The sequence below is a fragment of the Rattus rattus genome, chromosome 7 (assembly GCF_011064425.1).
Source record: "Rattus rattus isolate New Zealand chromosome 7, Rrattus_CSIRO_v1, whole genome shotgun sequence".
Classification (NCBI taxonomy): Eukaryota; Metazoa; Chordata; class Mammalia; order Rodentia; family Muridae; genus Rattus; species Rattus rattus.
Genome location: NC_046160.1, coordinates 44,699,987 through 44,720,304, shown reverse-complemented (window position 1 = coordinate 44,720,304; position 20,318 = coordinate 44,699,987). Strand labels below are relative to the sequence as shown.

The window sequence follows — 20,318 nt, the reverse complement described above, 5'->3', positions numbered from 1 at the left end:
GAGGAGGAGGGAGGGAGGCAGAGGAGCAAGAAGAGGGCTTCTGTCCCTAGCCTGAGAGTCACCCAATATCACTTTCGCCGTATTCTATTCACTAGAAGAAACATTTGCCTAAGGTTGGTCCATATTCAAGAGAGGGTGAAATCGAGTTTACATTTTAACTTGAAAAGTGTCAAGCTTTGGACTTGGTTTAAGTACACTGCAATGAGAGTTATTCCATCAAAGGTTGTCAGAAGCAATCTCACACACGCAATAAATGGAGAAGATCATTGGCCAGTATTTGATCATATGCCTACCTGTAGCTGTATAGAACCTGGAAAAGGTTGTTGCTGTTCTGAATACCTATCTGTCCAGAGGAACAATCTCTTAGTATATGGAAGGGAAAAACAAGGGCAGAAGATGTAACTTAGTTGGCAGAATGCTTGCCTGGCATACTAGAAGCCCTCAGCACTCCATCCCCAGCACTCAGCAACACATAAAATTGTGGTGGTACCTGCAATCCCGGCCTCAGGAGATGATGGTAGGAGGACTATAAATTCAAGGTCTTTCTAAGCTCTATATTGAGTTTGAAGCCAGCCTGGGACACATGAAACACTCTCTCAAGAAAACAAAAAGGGAGTGTGGGTGGGGATAAACATTTGGTGACAGCTAGCTCTCTTCATAACATTTATTCATGTCTTCTTCCCTGTAAATGGGCATAGATAGGTAAGGGGTAGTATTTGTCTAATGCTTAACTCTATGGAGCTCCGTACACTGCTTGGTCTGTAAACTTTTGAGAAGTGTAGACTTAAGGTTTACTTAAACTAGAGACTGGATGCTGGAGAGATCTCAGCGATTAAGAACACTGACTGTTCTTCCAAAGGTCCTGAGTTCAATTCCCAGCAACCATACGGTGGCTTACAATCATCTGTAATGGGATCTGATGCCCTCTTCTGGTGCCTCTGAAGAGAATGACAGTGTACTCACATACATTAAATAAATAAATCTTTAAACTAGAGATTGTTATTACAAAGTGGGAATCAGGCCCTAGACCGCCCCCCCCCGTGCTCAATCTTATAGATAATAGTTAGCGATCTTTTAGGTGCACACTCGATGAAAACCTAACATTTCACCACCCACTATCTCAACCCTTCTAGCTTGTTCTGCAAGAGAGGCGTGCTTCCAAAATACAAAAATAAAAGGTAGTTTGTTTTCTATACTTCTTGTTAAGGTAGTTTTCAGAGCAGGATGTAGTTGAAGAAAGGCTCAAGACTGTGGCCCATCTACCCTTACATTGCCTTTGAGGGCAGAGATTATACATCAGCAGTTAAAGCCAAAACGTTTGTCCATAGGGCTGCAGTTACCTCTCTTTTGCTATCTTCGTTTTAGCTCTCAGGGCTTCATCCAGAAAATGGAAACACTTCGTATAGTTTTTGCAAAGCTAGATAAAGCCACGAGTGCCTAGCACAACCATGAGCTAAAGTCAGACTTTTCTTTCTTTCTTATTTAAGCTTTACTTTCTGTAGGCTTTACAGAACAAACAACGTTTTTATTTAATTGGCCTTTCAATAATAACTTGCAACTCTCTACTCCAAACACTTTGGCAACAGTCCCCAATTCCCCAGCTGCCACAAAGCGCAACGCCCTTCACGACCTCGCACGACGCAGCGACCAGAAAGCCTCTGCCTCTCGGGCCAATCGCGCTGCTCCTCGGAGATGACGCGATGCTGTTGCGCACGCGCAGGGTGGGGAGACCTTGGATAAGTCTACTAGGCGTTCTGCGGAGGTGAAAGCCCTGGTGTAGGGACCGGAACGAGGGAAGATGCAGAGCTGGAGTCGTGTGTACTGCTCCTTGGCCAAGGTGAGGGCCGTCTGCGTGGCGGTGATGCTAGACTACAGCTCAGAGACACTCGCTTGCGGGCCCGGACGCCGCCGCGGCCCCGCCTCTATGCAGGTTCAATCCGGCCTTCCGAGGCAACGGGGAGCACAAGCCCTGGCTAGGGAGGGACCTGCTGCGGAATGACTGTCCGCTGCCCCACACGACACTTCCGGGCGCGGGTCGTGGGGCTTGGGCCTTCACCCGTGCACGGGGACGAGTAAATCACCCTTGCCACGCGCGACCTGCCACTTCATACCTTTTGCCTCATCCCAATGACCCGGGGATGGCCTACTTTCGTACGGTGGGTGAGTAACCTTGAGGCCGGACTGGCCCAGACGTGGTCAGCTCCAATGCCCAGTCCTGCGAGTTCCTCCAAGGCTCTCTTCATTCACATCTCTAAACTAGTGCACTCTGCCATCAGTCAGGCCCTGGGGCTTATATTTTTAATTGCAGCGGTCTATCGTCCAAACAACTTTCCCGTTTCACCTGCCAATCAAATTCTGCCAAATTGAATGTATGAGGCTTAGCGGCAGGGTAGCCTGAGAACTTTAGGGACACTACAGAGATGAGACTCTTCACATCTGAATTGTCTATGTCCTTAACGTAACACACACAATGCTATCGTTTTAGGAAGAAGGTGAGCTGGGACTGACTCTCAGTACAGACAGTTCTTTGTTCCTCTTTGGCTGGCATGTCTTGATCTCAGGTCACACAGAAGTTGCCTTCAAGTAAAAAACATTGTTGCCTTCCATTGTTTGCTCGCTGTGATAGGAGCTGGAAATCTCTAAGTGGCCCTGGTCTTAGGAAATGGTAGGCACAGGGCTAAGAGAATGTGAGACTATGATGCAATTTGTGAAACTTCCAGAATGTGGGGACACTGCATCGGTGGTACATTTTCCTAGTGTAGTTTTCTGACCATAGGTGGTGGCTCAAGAACATCTTTATAGATGTTATTAAGTGATTACATCTGTTATAATGATTATAGACTGTTAGGAATGTGATTACAAACTTGATTCATTAGGAAGTATATTACAGATGATGAATAGCATTAAATACTCAAATGTGTGAACTCACAGTTTCAGGATTTTTATTAAAATACTAAACTGACCCTTGACATTAAAATTTACCTGTGCTTCCTGAAGTTTTAATAAACCTGTAAGCCAGTGAGTATATTCTGACTAGGTCTAATATGAGATGGTTTGTTGAATGTTCATAATAATAAGGCAGATCTGGCAAGTTAAGATTGTGATAGTTTAATATTATGGACAAAAAAGTGAAATTGAAAAAAAAAAAGGTGAAATTGTTAGGTTACCCCTTTGTGGCACAGAAAGTCCGCAAGGTATTAAGTGTTTGATACATTTGCCCCAGTTGTCATCGACCTTTTAAATTGCATTTATTACTTCCGTACATGCACATGTAGGCATGAGCATGCAAGACAGAGTTCATGTAAGAATGCCAGAAGACAGCTTGTGGGAGTCAGTTCTCTTCTACCATGTGGAACCAGGGAACCAGGGATTGAACTTGGGAAGTCAATCTTGGTGGCAGGAACCTTTACCCAATGAGCTATTTCACCAGCCTGTTTTTAAAATTATATTTTACTTAACAGGAAAATTTCTTTTGCCTTTTTTTCTATTCTAGAAAGGCCATTTCAATCGGCTGTCTCATGGCCTACAAGGGGCTTCTTCAGTTCCTTTAAGAACTTATTCAGATCAACCAAGTAAGTACTTGATACTGCAGTCTTCAGTCAGATTAGCTGACAGTTCTTTCACAATTTTCTGTGAAGGAAAGTGAAGTTAGAGTAGCTGTTCATCTGTGCTCGAGTTAATCTATATGCCTGTTTACTGTTGATTGAACGCCCGTATGTTACAAGAGGTAAACATAGCCAAGCCCATTCTTAGGACAGAGGCTGGTATTAAAGGGCAGACAGAACATAGGTAACATAAGTGGAGAAGAAACTGAAAATTAAAGCAGGTTACTTGGAGGCTGGGAAAGGATGTGAGGAAAGCCTTTTGAGGAGATGGCGTCTCCTCAGAGGGAGTGGGGGTATAAAAGGTGCTTCAGTGAGAAAGGTCTCAGATGAACCTTAATTTGGGAACCTCCAGGAAAAGCCAGAAGACGAGGTGGCTGTGCAAAGTCCCAAGAAATAAAATCAGAGTGGTTAAGGGGATCAGATCATGAAGGCTTTCTAGGCCAGACAGTGTGGGTTTTCCTTCACTGGTGATGGAGAAGCACAGGTGGCTTTTGAGTTGAGCAGTTTTGCATATTACAGCTTTTAAGAATTAATTTTGTCCACTGAGTCAGATTGTGCTGGTTGTTTCAAAGCTGTGATGATGATTTTCGAAATCTTGCATGAAATTCTTTAAGACTACCATTATGTACATAAAAGGGAGCTGTGAGGTATATAATTTCCTTCTTAATGCTTTCTTAAACTTTTGAATTTTCTATAAAAGATACGTTTTGTTTTTCTTTAAGCCCTTGGAATGGGATAAATGGGTTTTTGATAAGGTATTTAACTTACAAAAAATGGAAGTCATCTATTTACCGTACCCCTTAAAATCTATATTTAAAAGTATTTTACTCTTTAATTTTGATCTGTGTTGTGTGTATGTTTAAGTGTATGAGTACCTGTGTGGAGATCAGAGAACAGCCTTGGGTGTCATGTAAAAGAATGTTATGCTATATCCAGAACCTTCTATTTTCAGTCTTTGCACAGGCACTTAGATTGTAAGTCATGGAGTGAGTCCGTGCTGGTTAGTTCTTGTCTACTTGACATAACGAGGGTTGCCTGGGAAGAGGGACTTATTTGAGAAATTCTTTCTGTCAGCTTGTCTTCTTGATGGATGATTGATGTGGAAGGGTCCAGTCCACTGTAGCAGGTAGCCTGGGCTATATAAAAAAAGCAAGCCAAGCAAGCTAGTAAGCAGCATTCTTCAGGGCTTCTGCTTTAGTTCCTGCATTCAGGTTCTTACATTGGCTTCCCCTGAAGATGAACTCCTTCCCTAAGTTGCTTTCAGAAAAACAAACTAGAGACAATTAGCTTTAATCAAGGGGTTTGGGTGTCTCTTGACATTGTTAAATTGTAAATATAAACTTATTATAATTTTAGGGTACATAAAATAGCAGTAACTTTATATACTTAACATGTAGCTGAATTATTTACTTAATAGCTTTTCCTTTCAAAGCTAGAAGCTTTATGTGGGCAAAAACTGATATTTCTTTAGTACCTAAGATGTCAGTAGGTCCTCCCTGCATGCTTTACTGAATAAAAGAATACTGAGGTTCTGTCCGTTTTAGTTACTATATCACAGAATATCCAGTATGGTCACCATACAAAACAGTACCAGCTAAAATGCCAGTACTGTTATCTGACATATGCAGGGCCTAGTTTTGTTCCAGACAGTCTTAAATTCTCATGTCTGCCCTACTTTGGCCATACCTCTTTGTTAGCTTTCCTGTGCTATGAATAGAGAAGCTCTTAGAGAAGTAGGAATGCTTTTGACACTTGACCCACTGTTTTTATTCTGCGTTCATACAAGTGTATTGGCTGACCAGCTTGAGGAACTCAAAGCTTGTGATGGGGTGTCTGTTATAACACCTAGGAGATGTTTGAATACCCTTATAAAGCACATTCATCAGGCTGTGCGAGGTCTTGTTCCTGTTGATAAGGAAGGAGCTTATGGTTCACAGCAGACAGATGTGTGTCAGTCACATCAGTCCCTCACTCACTGTCTTCTCATGTTCATTATTCCAGTGAGTATTAGTTACTGTCCTGTGCTGAGTTCTTTGGCTAGCTGCTTGGATATAGCAGTGATCTAAACAGACAAAACTAGCTTCTTTGGATTTCACAGCCTTCCTGAAGAAGACAAACATCCAGCAGATACGTGTAATCACGATACACAGTCCAGTGGCTGAGGAGAGGGATTTATGCACTCTGTGTGGATAGGAGATGGTTACATAATTCTTTCTTGAGGATGTTGTGTTTGTATGTGTAATGACTGTTGTTAATTGTTAACTTGCCTGCACTGGAGTCACCTAAGAGAAAAGTCTGGGGATTTACCCACGAGATTAAGTTAGCCTTTGAAGATCTCTTGACTACATTAGTTGATTGGAAAAGTTCATTTTAACTGTGGAGGGGAATTACTCCCTGGGAAGGGAATCGTAGACTATGAAATAGAGAAAGTGAGCTAAGCTCTGCTCGCTGTTCATGGGTGTGATGTCCTCCGCTTCTTCAAGCTCCTGCTATCCCCAGCATGATGGACTTAGAGTACCTGAACTGTGATCCTAAATAAACCCTTCTTTAACGTTGCTGTGCTTTGTCACAGCAACAAGAAAAGAAACCCAGACATTGTCTGAAGAGGGACGGATGGAAGTGGGTGACTACTGTAATGTGGAAAGAAGCACAGTCTATTTAAACTACTGGAAAAGTCATAGGGCCGACACAGTGAAGGTTGAGAGTTGGTTTCTCAGACAGGAAGTGTGGAGTCAGGAAGGCATTTTAAGCAGAGCCTTCAGAGGGATATTTATTTTAAACATCATTGCGGTGCAGGTTGGGCTTTGGGTAACTTTTTACTTTTCTCTGAGCAGAGTATAAGAGGCAAGGTAGTTTTCATGTGCATATATGTTTCAGGAGCTTAGTGTTGGACTGAAAATGCATGCTGTAAGTATGTAGTTTTAGATAATGAAACAATACATATATATATATATATGTATATATATATAGAGAGAGGGGGGGCTAGTATAATTCCATGCATAACTACTGAAGCTTGGTATTGAGGGTATGCAGAATGGAGTGGGAGATGAGATTGGAGAAAAACTGAAAAGATGCAGGTGCTATTCTGATAAGGTGGATTGTTTGAGTAACAGACAAGGGGATTAATGAAGACTGAAAAAATTAGATCTGAGCTGATTTGTCGGATCTGGCACAAACAGCAGTGTAGGCTGTTGCCAGTATGGGACTGAGGCTGGGTGCTCATTCTCTAAAGTATGGCCTAACAGAACCTGGTGGCAGATCTAAGGAGGAAAGCAGTGTTTCCTGAGCTTAGTAGGCACCCAGCACCTTCTGGGGTTCTTGACATGTGTTTTCTTTGGCTGTTAACAACTTTGGACTGTAGACATCATCACTATTATCCATATGTCGTATTTGTGCTCAAATAACTGACTTTTTTTTTTGCTTAAGTACAGTTATGATTGGAACTTATGTCATATACAATTAAGGTTGTATAGTTATTAAATAGATTTGTTTAAATCCTTATTTTATTCATAAAGATTAAAAGTTTTTAAGATTGTGATCAGAAAGTAAATTGTTTCAATTTAAGATTTCAGATAATGAGCACTTTTCGATAAGAATGAGTATAGCATATTTATGGGAGAAGTTTGCAAAATAGCTTGGAGATTAAGGCTAGTGACAGTTTAAACCATTTTCAGTCCCCAACATTCTGTATTATGACTATAAAGGAAGGTGTGTGTGTGTGTGTGTGTGTGTGTGTGTGTGTGTGTGTGTGTGTGTGTGTGTGTGTGATTGCAGATGAGGGGCTAGAGTGAAGTAGGTCAAATTATTCACCCAAGGTCACCTTGTTGGTGGTTTAAAGCTTTGTTCTTTGGGATTTTAATATATGAAGGCTGAAACTAAAGAATGGGATTGTATTAAATAAAAGGAAGAGTACCAGAGGCAGAGTCAGAAAGCTTAGTTTGACTCTGCTGTTTAATGACTAGATAGTTTAGACTAGTCAGTTCATTTCTGAACCTTTTGTTTCTTCTTGGAAATGTTATGTGTATGTCATCCTCGTCCTCCTCATGGTACAGGAAAGTTATGTCATCTGATATATGATAACCAGTAAGTAGCAGCTGGATATAGGGTTCATGTTCTAGGACTTAGTTGTATTTACATATCTTATAATGACTAGAAGATAAAAGTGGGATTTCAAATTTTGACCCTTTTTTAGTAGCATCAGAACACATCAGGTCTCTTACACAATAATGCTGCGGTGAACATGCCGATGATTTGGAATGCTTTGGTTAATGACTAATTTACCATTTTATATCAATCTGTTCTCGTTACAGTTGATGCTGATGTGACAGTGATAGGTTCTGGTCCTGGAGGATATGTTGCTGCCATCAAAGCTGCCCAGTTAGGCTTTAAGGTAAGATAGATGCAAAGTGGAGTGGAGGTTGCTTTGTTTTATTATGGGTCAAGTTAGTTTTAGTTACAAAATGCTTTGCAGGTAAAAGCATGGGAAATAATTTTATATATATCTTTTTTCTTTGTATTTGGTTGTTTTATATGCATCCATGTATGTTTGTGCACTGTATGCATATAGTGCCTAACACGAGGCCAGAAGGTGGTGTCAGGTCCTTTGGGACTGGAGTTACAGACAATTGTGCATTGCCATGTGAATGCTCAGAATTGAACCTAGGTCCTTTGGAAGAGCTGCTACTTCTCTTAACCAACTGAGCCACCTCTCCAGCTCAGGAAATTATTTTTTTAACTATTGACTATTTGTAAACCTGAAATTGATAGGCTTGATTCTAGTCTCCTAGTATAGAAAAGCCAGCTATTTTCTTCTGAAATACTTCATTTTGGTTTATAAATACATTTTATATAACAGTGTTAAGAGTAAAACACATATATTGATGTTGGACAGAATTCTTTTTAATAATTCAGTCTAGAGGTAGCCTAGTTTTTATTATTCAGATGATAGAATTCAGAGTTCTTTTTTAAAAAACTTTTTATTGATTCTAAATGGATTTTACATCATGTACCCCAATCCCACTCATCTCTCTTGTCCCCCCTCTGCCCTTGCAACCTCCCCCTAAAAGAAATTGAAAAAGAATAAAAAAAGAAAAAGAAAAACATACTGTGTCACAGTGTGTCCCACAGTATACCCTTCTGTCCACACATCTTCACTTGCAGATGATCATTGCAATGAGTTATCGGTCTGGTTCGAGGCCTCTGGCTTCTGCTACACTCTATACCAGAACCTCACCAAGACTCCTCTCAGATATCCTGTTGTTGCCCTGTGTCACTGAGATCCTGCAGCTTTGGATCTGCAGGATTGGCCCTCAGAGGGTGCTTTGAGTCTGAAAACACAGAAGTTGAGTAGCTTGCTGTGCAGAGCAATTAAGACATGTATTTGGGATCTTAGTGAAGTGAAACATGCATGTTACCTGTTACTAAATAATGCTGTCTTTGATTGTAGACAGTCTGCATTGAGAAGAATGAAACACTAGGAGGAACATGCTTGAACGTTGGTTGTATTCCTTCAAAGGTGAGCATGTGTTTCAAACACTGCAGACATTGCTTTTGATTAGCTGCTGACGGCAGAGGTTGTCTGAGACTGACTTGGTAATCTAATGCAGTTCCTCATAAAGAATCCGAATGTGTTATAAGACTTTTCCTGTGTAGACCTTGTATGCTGTGACCGTCTAGAATGTCATATACTCTGGAAACTCTCCTGTCCTAGACTCCAGTGTTTTAGTTTTGTTTTTGTTTCCTCTTTAGCTTTCCATTGCACTGAAAAGATAATTAGGAAAATTGTTGTTTTTAAAGTTCTTGCCTGTGAAAACAGGTCTCTTTCAACCTGCCACCTTGAAATGTGTTCTTACTGTTTTATTTTTAAAGAAAATAGCTTCGTTTTGTTTTTTATTCTTGTCTATATTTTATGTCAGTATTATTTATCTTAGGTTAATTGTGAGAGAAGGAAAGATGAATCTGTATGGTAGTGTGTACTATTTTAAGTAGAAATGTCATTTGGTAAGTGCTTTTTTGTTACAGCCTGTTTATGAGTATTTGGTAAATTTGCCTTACTTCTTTTAGGCTTTATTAAATAATTCTCATTATTACCATTTGGCCCATGGAAAAGATTTTGCATCTAGGGGAATTGAAAGTAAGTATACTTTTTATAGTTAGTACCATACGTGCTTGACTCTTCTTGCTAAATACTGATGTGTGTGAACGATGTTTATTTAAGGATACGTGAGATAAAAATCTTGAAATTTGGAGAGATTTACATGGGAGTTTCTAGTTCAGATTTCTACCATGACAGCTTCTATGCCTTTGCAAGTTTTTACCTAAGTTCTGTTTTTTGGGTGTCAGTGAAGACTCAGTGTTTTATTTCCCTCACAACTGCCTAGATTCCTAATTGCTGTGCTGTTGGCAGGTAAGACCGGAAGGAGGCTAGCAGCCACCTGAGTTGTGGAAAGAGCAGAGAGAGGGAGCGGGAACAGGGAGAGGCTCCATGAGAGACCATTCATAACATTTGCATGGAGTCTGCATTGTCTTCAGCCACCATGGTTTGGAGGGACTGCTTTTATCCTTTTCCCCTGTCGTATTTGAAAGACACTTCCATAAGACGGACTTAATGCATTTGTGGCATTATTTTACAGCAGTGGGTTTCTGAAAGAGGCTGTGTAAGCAGTCCAGTCGGCGTGTAGATGGTGTGTCTGCCTTACAGCAAGTATGTCACACCCCGTGACAGTACCCTGCTGTTAGAAGACATTGCAGTGTCAGGAGACATGCAATGTAGGCAAGCCTTACCTGTTAGCTTGGTGGCTTTTGTCAGTCAGAAATGTCTAAGAGTCTGTCTGTGTGTTGGCCTCATGGACTGATTGCTGTCTTCTTCTGCAGTTCTGTTGGTTGGTTACATTGTTGCTTTAGTGTTCTGAGTTAAATGAATTTAAAATCTAGTTGATTAAACTAAACTTATTAAGTTTTTTTGTATTGTGGAATGTTTAAATAGATACTTAATTGTTTTTGTTTCATGAAATTTTAACCTTTGTCTTTATTTATAATTTCAGATGATATTCTACTTTGCCATTTTTATTTTATCTATCTTCCAAACTATCTTCCAAACATCATGAAGTGTTTGTAGACTGTGCTACAGTAGAATAGGATATTTCTATTTTGGACTGTATTTTTGGCACAGATGCGCATTTAACAGTGCTTGATAATTTCTGTTACCGTGACCTGATGATGTGGCTTTGCTGGGTGTGGCTATGACAGTCATTAAGTTTTAGAAGTTAATGCTATCTTTTTCATAGTTTTATCAACATTGAGATGAATATTTTCAGATCTTGGTAACTATCACATATTACTCTCAGAGTTTAAATAATAAAAAGACTTATTTAACAAATTGCAGTACCAGAAGTTCGCTTGAATTTAGAGAAGATGATGGAGCAGAAGCGTTCTGCAGTAAAAGCATTAACAGGGGGAATTGCCCACTTATTCAAACAAAATAAGGTTGGTGTTCAGTGCTCAGATTTCTGTTTTATTTTACATATACATGAAATAATTGTTTTGTGCTAATAGCCATGTTTTATGATCTTGGCCTGCTGTGGGATATTGACTTAATTTAAAATAGTACTAAAACATTTAAAAAGTAATGTAATGCATTTATTATTATACAAACCCTACAAAGAGTAAAAGCCAAAAGAAAATCCAAAATAACACTACCCTGAAACAGATGTCCCTGAGATAGTATTTTGACTGCTACATGCATTGTATATTTTAAAGGAAGCATTTCATGTTCTGTGTTACCTAGAGTATTGTTCCTGTTACTCTTATCAGAAAAACATTTAAACATTGTGAATTTGTAAATATTGCTTTATAAAGGTTGTTCATGTCAATGGATTTGGAAAGATAACTGGCAAGAATCAGGTTACAGCTACAATGGCCGATGGCAGGACTCAGGTTATTGGTACCAAAAACATCCTTATAGCTACGGGCTCAGAAGTTACTCCTTTTCCCGGAATCACGGTATTTATGCTTTCTAATTCATCTCTTACAACCTTCCTTATAAAACAGGGTTTTATAAATTTATCCTGTTTATCAATGTTGACTAAAACACTAATTTGGCAGCCATTTATCATTTCAGTTATTTCTCATTATTTTGCAGTGATTATGATAAGATATAGAACACTTTATAATATATTTGAGTTCACATTAAGGTAAGCTAGGCACAGTGGTGAGTGTCTGTAATCCCAGGATTTGGGAAGCAGAAGCAAGAAGGTTGTTATACGGTCAGTGGTTAACAGGTTTGGAGCCAGGACTGCACAGGAAGACTGTCTCAGAAAAAGCTGGTGAGAGCCGGGCTGATAAAGTACTTGCTGTCCACCTGTGTGAGCACTGGGCATGGTGGACCTGTACTCCTAGCACAGCTGCTGAAGGATGGCTACGGTTGACTTTGTGCTTCCACACATGTAAACACATATACACACTTACACAACAACAATAAAACACAACATAACACAGAGTTAAAATTAACCATTTTAATTTCGAAGGTCAAATGGTGAAATTTCAGAGTAGCATTTTGAATGAGAGCTAAAGAAATTGTGATATATCTATAGATAACATTAAGCAAATAAATGACATAAAATTTTATTGGATAAGATCAAAATAATAACACACTAGGTTTCCACAAGTAATTCTGATTGTTGTTTTTGCTTTTTTTATAGATTGATGAAGACACTATAGTGTCGTCTACGGGAGCTTTATCCTTAAAAAAAGTTCCAGAGAAGTTGGTTGTTATTGGTGCAGGAGTAATCGGTGTGGAATTGGTTAAGTGTGATCTTCCTTTTATTGCTGCTGTGGGGTTGAAAGGGACTTAAAACTCTTCTTGGAGGCCAGAAAGATAGCTCAATGGTTAGCAGCAGTACTGTTTTATCAGGGGACTCAGGTTCAGTTCCCAGCACCCATATCAAACTTCTCCGAATTACCTGAGCCCCAGGAGCTCGCCACCTGTACCCACATAACCCGTCACATACCCACATGCTGCAAAGAAGTAAAGAGAATCTCTCTTTGAAAAAAGAGACAAGATTGAGAAAGTTTCAGGTAGTGTGTAAAAAGGAGAGATAGCTCAGTGCCTAAGAGCACTGGCTGCTCTTGCAGAGGACCAGGTAAAGTTCCCAGCACCCACAGTGATTTTCAATGCTCCATAGCTCCAGTTCTAGGGAGTCCGTACCCTCTTCTGGCTCTGAGGACACCAGACATGTATATGGTGCCCAGACTCCATCAGACAAACACCCATCTATATAAAATAGAAATAAGTCTTAAAGCAAAACAAAAATTAAAATAAAAATTGGTCTTAAAGCAAAACAAAACAAAAACCCTACTTGTATTTGATTTTTTGTATAACATTTCAGGTCAGTCAGTATTGAGTTCTGCTTAAATCTTACAGCAATAACAAATACACCTTTTCTTCCAACATAACGTATTTAGGTAAATCATTAGTCTTTAGTATGCCCTTTGTTTTATAGTCTGCTAAAAGGTTCTTGTTAAAGTCACAGCCCTCGTCATGAACCTCAGCCTGGCTGAGTACTGGTCTCTTCCAGGGCTGCTTAATTCCCCACTCACATTCTACCTGACTGGCACGGTGTCTCTCCTTTCCTCACGCGGAGCTTCCTGAGGAACAAGCAGGAGAAAGCACGGGCTGGACAGGACTCCCTTGCCTCGTGCTCATGCTTCAGATTTGAAAGTACCTTTGCCTCACAGTTCTCCTTTTGTTCTCCCTGCTACGGGGAGAGTATCACTTTCCCTAAGAGTAATGTCTTCACCTACTGTCACTTTATAGCATGTTCGTCTGCCATCACAGTGACTTAGTTCTGTGATGTTTGTTTCTTTTTTTTAAACTCATCTGCTTTCTACCTGCTATCCTCCCACTCCCTTTTTTTGAGAGAAGGTCTCATACAGCCCTGACTGGCTTAGGACTGGCTATGTAGATTAGATTGGCCTTGAACTTGCAGCAGTCCTCCTGCCTCTGCCACCTAAGCTCCTGTTTATTTTCCTTGTGACTCATAGTTGAACATGCCTGTTTATACCTCGGTGTCTCACATGTTCAGGTGCATTTCCTTACAGACACATGCTTATATTTATGTCAGTAAGCCTTGTCTGAGCCTTTTCCAAGTTACTAATTTCCTTCTTTCTTTTTTCCATCTTATGCTGGATTTACATATACCTTCTGAGTTACCTTTTTTTTTTTAAAAATTGTATATTCAGATTTCTTTCTTTTATTGAGAATTTCTTACATGCTATTATTTTCATAACATCCACCCTCCATTCTTTCCACTCCAGATTTTCCCCTCCCCCTCCTACCACTTTCCCCTGTCATCTTCATATGTTCTCTCTTTTGACTCAGAGTCCATTTAGTGCTGTGTGCATGTGCATGGGGGTAGGGCTATTTACTGGAGCATGGGTAGTTTTTTGGTACTCCATTCCTGAAGAAAATTTACCTCCCCAGCACATCAATTGCTAGTACCTTCTCATCTAGAGGTGGGACTTTCTTAGTCCCTCCCTGTCCTTGCTAAGATATTGGTGGTCTTAATCTTGTACAGATCTTACACACGCAGTCACAGCCACTATAGGTTCCTAGTGTGCAGTAGCCCTGTCGTGCCCAGCAAATACTGTCTGTCTACTGCCTGTGGCTCTTACAGTCTTCTTGCCCCAGCTTCTGCAGTGACTCCTGAGCCCTGGGGAAGGACATGCTATAGATTAAGAGTTGGGCACTCCATAGCCTCTCATGTTTTCTGAATAGTGACCTTTTGTGTGTTTCTGTATTAGTCACTGTCTACTGCACAAAGAGGCTGCTGGGATGAAGCCAGTGCAAGATCAACATCATACTTCTTCAGTCTTAGGACCTTGTACTTCTCCTCTGCCATAGACACTCTCGTCTCAGTCACTGCTGTAGTTGGTTTTCTTCACTCCCACGTAAATGTTACTTAGACGGAAGCCTGCAGTCGTGCTATCTCAGATGGCCCTGGATCTGTTTTCTCCTCTTTATAGCACTTTGTTATCTTCCAGCATGAAGTTTATCTTTCCAGCATGTTGGCTTCCTCTACCATATTGTAAAATTTCCAGGGACACACAATTTTGTTTAATAACAGGCCTAATGGTTATAGTGGACCTGGTTATAGTAAGTAAATGTGGAATAGATTAATGAATAGTAGATAATCTTAAACGAGTTTCCTTTTAAACACTAGAGCTTCCCCTAAACATTTGCGAAAGAAGACAATGTTTGAGGTAATTAGTGAATGTCGCTATGGAAACTTAATTTTTTTTTTCTTAAAAATTAATTTTAGGGTTCAGTTTGGCAAAGACTTGGTGCAGATGTGACAGCGGTTGAATTTTTGGGTCATGTGGGTGGAATTGGAATCGACATGGAGATATCTAAAAATTTTCAACGTGTTCTTCAAAAGCAAGGATTTAAGTTTAAACTGAATACAAAAGTTACTGGTGCCACCAAGAAGTCAGATGGAAAAATTGATGTGTCGTAAGTATGATGCGTTTGTTTGGCAAGCCATCCTTGCTTTCAGATTAGCAAATGTAGTCTAGACTTTATAACTTAGAGTCATCTTAATGCTGTGTATTACACAGTATTGCCTATCAAATTAGCCAGTTAAAATTTGTGAATTAGTTGATGCTAAAAAAAAAAAAATCTTACCAGATAGTCTCAGTGATATATATTTTTCATTGTATATATTCATAAAATTTGAAGCCCCTTGCATTTAGAACAATTCATTTAGCATTTTTGTACAGACCATGGGGACTTTGATGATAGTTTACTTAAATTAATAATAAGTATCTGGCACTCATTAAGTATTTACCTAATTAACAAAGTAACTTCACCTTCAGACAGTCGGTAAGAGGCTTGAGCATGGATCTTTCTGAGATCTTTGGTTTTTTTGAGGTCCAGGGGACCAAACCCTAAAGATGTCATGCACGCTAAGCAAGTTTTCTACCACTAAGCTCCATCTCAGCCGTGAGACTATGTCCTTACCACTGTGTTACACTGCCTGGTTTTATGAGAGTTTAAGAAGAACTTTCAAGAATTTTTATGTTTAATTGTATGACTCATGTGTATAGTGAAATAAAGACACTAGAAATGTCATGACTGCTTTCAGCTGTTGATGGAGGTTGTGTTTAACAGTTAACACTGTGATTGTCTAGTGTTGAAGCTGCGTCTGGTGGGAAAGCTGAAGTCATCACGTGTGATGTACTCTTGGTTTGCATCGGTCGACGGCCCTTTACGCTGAATTTGGGACTAGAAGAGCTTGGAATTGAACTAGATCCCAAAGGTAGAATTCCAGTCAATACCAGATTTCAAACTAAAATTCCAAAGTAAGTTGAATAATTACCTGTTTTCTTTTTAAAAATGTAATATGGGTGATATTTTTAGCTTTCTGTAAAGATAAAAAAATGACACATTGTGAGGCAGATGTGCAGTAAAGGAATACCTAGCATTTCTATCCTAGTAATTTGATCAAGGTTGTAGAAGTGATAGTAAGGAAGACAGTTTTAATTATTCCTGGTTACTAATAACTAATCGAAAGTGTTTTATTTGCTAATCAACTACCTATCTTATTTAGAGATAAATTCTGCTCTATGGTCCAGGCTAGTCTTCAACTAGACTCAAGCGATCATTGTAACTCTCTCAGGCTCTCAAGTGCTGGGCATTTCCAATAATTTTAAATTTATTGTAGATACTGTTTTGAAAATAAGCTTGTTTAAATTAAATATAAGTAATTGAATTTTTCATGGCTCTAAGATTAGATCTTTAGCTCTGGTTTCTAAAGAGCTGCATTTGATTGACTGTGGCTTCCTAGTTAGACTGTGCTTCTGTGGTATAACTAAATTTCCTTTGCCGTTAGAAGGTTACTGTGTTTCTTTTTTCTGGTAGTATCTTTGCTATTGGAGATGTGGTTGCTGGTCCAATGTTGGCTCACAAAGCAGAAGATGAAGGCATCATCTGTGTGGAAGGAATGGCGGGTGGTGCTGTGCACATTGATTATAATTGTGTGCCTTCAGTGATTTACACACACCCTGAGGTTGCTTGGGTTGGCAAATCAGAAGAACAGTTGAAAGAAGAGGTAATCCTAAGGATAGGCAGATCTCCTCCATCATGGGATCTGAGCTAATGGCACCGGTGGCAAGAAAGCGTCTTTGCCTTTAGTAACTCTGTGAACATTACAGCTTGTGTCTGTTTGACTCTGGAATATGGCAAAATGGCGTTTGTGCTTGCTTACATTTCTTCCCACACTAAACTTTATTCTGTGTAGGAATAATGTCTGAACAATGACTTTTGTGGGATTTTCTTTCTAACATTTGGGAGATGATTTCACTAATGGGAACAAACTTACAGAACGCTTAATATATGTTCTCATCAGGGTGTCGAGTTCAAAGTTGGAAAATTCCCATTTGCTGCAAACAGCAGAGCTAAAACAAATGCTGACACAGATGGCATGGTCAAGATTCTTGGACATAAATCCACAGATAGAATACTGGGAGCACATATTCTAGGACCAGTAAGTATTGCAAACTCAGAAACCCCCATAAGACTTCTGGGAGTCATTTAAGAGATTGAATTTGGTACATTGCTGTTTCTAATCTGCTGGTGGTGATTATTGCTGAAGAAAGTGTGAGTGAGAACATTGCTGTGTTGCTCCTAGCAAGGTACCACAACAGCACTTGCACAGTCTTGCCTGCCACATCATCTGCTTGCACACTGCCTAGTGCACCACTAGTGCCAGGAGTGATGGTTGACAGCCTCAGGCTGTTCGGATGACGTCCTGCTGACTCTGCTCCCACTCTCTCTCCCTGCACTTCTTTCTGACCTCATCTTTCTGCTCTTCCTCTTTGCTCATTAATTTTTTTAAATGTTTATTTTATTTTATGTGTATGGGTGTCTGCCTACACTCATGTCTGAACTACATGCATAAAGAGGCCAGGAGAGAGCCTCGGATCCCCTGGAACTAGAGTCGTGAGCTACCATGCGGGTGCTGGGAGCCGAACCTGGGTTCTCTACAAGAGCAGCCAGTGCCATCTCTCCAGACCCACTCTTCTTTTCATAGCAGGCCAGGCTTGGTTTATAGTTTGGGGCCTGTACACGTGCATATTGTGCTCGTGGTGTAGACCACTCTGCCTCCAGACTTGTCACCTGAGGGAAGGCTTAGTTAGACATTACTGAGTCTGAAGTCCATGTCCCTGCTGTGCGGTAGAACAGTGAAGTTAACAGTATCTAAGTGCTTGCCGTGACACGCGTTATGACTTAAAACTCACTGTTCACAGGATTGTGGGAGAGCTGCTGTTTTTCAGGCAAGCATAAAGCATAGAAAAATAAAGTGTCTGCAGAGTTCAGGCTTCTCCTCTGCTACATCTTCTGCTAGGTTTTCCTTGACTGGGAAACTTTTGTGACCTTCTTCAACTGTTGTGATAATAGAGGTTTAAGACAAAGTGTGAAAGCCTAAAAGCCTGATTTATTATTTTTTTAAATCATAGCATGGAGTTATTTTTGCCTTAAAAACATATTTTTCATTTTCAAGGGTGCTGGAGAAATGGTGAATGAAGCTGCCCTGGCATTGGAATATGGAGCTTCCTGTGAAGACGTAGCTAGAGTCTGCCATGCACATCCGGTAATTATTACCCATGTACTCAGGCTTAAGGGTTACCTGAGTTTTCTTTTGATCCATAACTATTCATGTTTAATTGTCCATTGCTTCCCTTGCAGACCTTATCAGAGGCTTTTAGAGAAGCAAACTTGGCTGCATCTTTTGGCAAACCAATCAACTTTTAATTAGAAGATTGTTTTTCTTAAAACCTGGAAGCTTTTGTCAACATTACATTTTTGAACAGGATAATCTCCCAGGTCCAAGAATTTGTAGGATGAAATTATGAAACTTCCGGAAGGTATTTAGTAGGTTTGAACAGAATGGAATAACCTTGTATACCTGTATTTCAAGTATTTTGTTCCAGTGCATTAATGCAAACAGAAAGCTACATAAAGCAGCGTCCTGGAAAGTTTTTGACCTGTTTTCATACAGTCTACGAGATTCGACATTACTGAATTAGCAATCACAGATTTTACCTCTCATCTAGTGGAGGTCAATCTGTTGACAAGGAAGGAGGTGGAGAATACATGTGAACAACTTGAAGAAAACTGGCCAAGTTACTTTAAATTTGGTTTTCATATTGGAAACGAGTCAGTGACTAGAACAAGATTCAAATATGTACAAACAACTTATGTAAATAAAAGTGATTGTCTCTCATTTTATTTAACTTCCAAATTCCTGGCAGTTTAGAGGTAGAATTACATGTTTAAACATTGAGGCTATAGGTCAGTAAGTCTAAATGAAGATTCTGTCCACAGAACTATTAAATGGAGACTTATGATTATACCAGGGAATGAAGATACCAAAATAAATATGTCTTAAATATTTATTTACTGGTTATTCTGAGTGCGTATTAAGATGATTCTAGTTCAGGGTTGGAGATTTAGCTCAGTGGTAGAGCGGCAAGGCCCTGGGTTGGGGTCCCCAGCTCCAAAAAAAAAAAAGAAAAAGAAAAAAAAAAAAGATGATTCTAGTTCTTAACTACCTCTGATTACCTTTTATTTTTAATTGCTACATCTCTACCACTGAATGTTTTCACACTGTACAGCTGTATTAAGGTATTTTATGGTCATTACCCTTTCACTTGTTTTACATATAACTGTCCAATTTTTAGGCTGTACCTTTAGGAGTGTAAGAGAATCTGTAATGTCCTTTGTTTTCCTATGTAGCTTTCCTTGGCTTAGTAAATAGTCTACTTTTATGTAGATGAGTACACTGTAGCTGTTTTCAGACACACATCAGATGCCATTAGATGATTGTGAGCCACCGTGTAGGTGCTGGGAATTGAACTCAGGACCACTTAACCATTGAACCATCTCTCCAGGCACCCCTTTTTAATCTTTTTATCCTTAGTAAATGGTCAGTTTTTGAAAGCGTGCTTTGAAATTATATTTATTAATGTTGTTGAGTTCTATAATGTTAAAATGACTATCTCAACAAAGGCAATGAACTAAACGCTAGCACTTTATATATTACATCTAAATTTTCATTTCAATAAGAGGTACTGAATAAATGCCTGCTAACTACTTAAAATATGTGTATTCACTTTACTGCAATTTAAAGGATATAGTTTTAAGCCAAGTGGGAATAATATTGATTCTAACAATATTGTGTAAAGTACAGGCTAAACACTTAGCTATCTGTAAAGAAGTGGAAGGAGAGTGACCACTCAGTGGTGCTTTAATATTGTTGCACAACTGATCGTGGTTCAAAGGGAAGACTTTACTTGTTTCTAGACTTTAATTACCTCTATACACATCTTTTTTTTAAATCAGACAGTTAAATTGGCTCAACTCCAAACCGTTTTTAACAGTTTGCAGCTGAAATTGTTTTAGTTTGTCTATGCCTCAAGTCTGAGTTGGTACTGTGCAGTACCTTCATGGTTTTGTTTTTTTGTTTTGTTGTTCACACCAGGAGGGTTGGTGCTGTATGTGCTAATGTGTCATTAGTGGACGTGAAAACTGTATTTTTAAAATCTAAAATGTCAGTTTTAGGTTGGGTGATGGTTGATTTAAATTTCAAGCATGCCCCTCCTCTCTGGGAAGTCTGTAATCTAGAAATAGTAAAACATAATTTTATGATCTCCTAC

General features: G+C 39.6%; 1 protein-coding gene across 1 annotated transcript; it reads left to right on the top strand.

Annotated features, from left to right (window-relative positions):
* The first annotated feature begins 1,699 nt into the window (after positions 1-1,699).
* Dld (dihydrolipoamide dehydrogenase) lies at positions 1,700-19,051 on the top strand. Its single transcript, XM_032907593.1, has 14 exons — positions 1,700-1,837; positions 3,494-3,572; positions 7,916-7,995; positions 9,052-9,120; positions 9,669-9,738; positions 10,990-11,090; positions 11,463-11,606; positions 12,305-12,406; positions 14,924-15,114; positions 15,792-15,962; positions 16,522-16,711; positions 17,009-17,146; positions 18,164-18,253; positions 18,349-19,051. Exons 1-14 carry the CDS (start codon positions 1,799-1,801, stop codon positions 18,412-18,414), a joined length of 1,530 nt encoding a protein of 509 aa, XP_032763484.1. The 5' UTR covers positions 1,700-1,798; the 3' UTR covers positions 18,415-19,051.
* Positions 19,052-20,318: the final 1,267 nt, after the last annotated feature.

Bases quoted from the DNA above. Each gene is read 5' to 3' on its own strand.
- Dld (XM_032907593.1), top strand. From the start codon at position 1,799: ATGCAGAGCTGGAGTCGTGTGTACTGCTCCTTGGCCAAG. The intron at 9,739-10,989 runs GTAAGTATACTT...AACAAATTGCAG, and splicing joins TGCATCTAGGGGAATTGAAA to TACCAGAAGTTCGCTTGAAT. The intron at 15,115-15,791 runs GTAAGTATGATG...GTGATTGTCTAG, and splicing joins GATGGAAAAATTGATGTGTC to TGTTGAAGCTGCGTCTGGTG.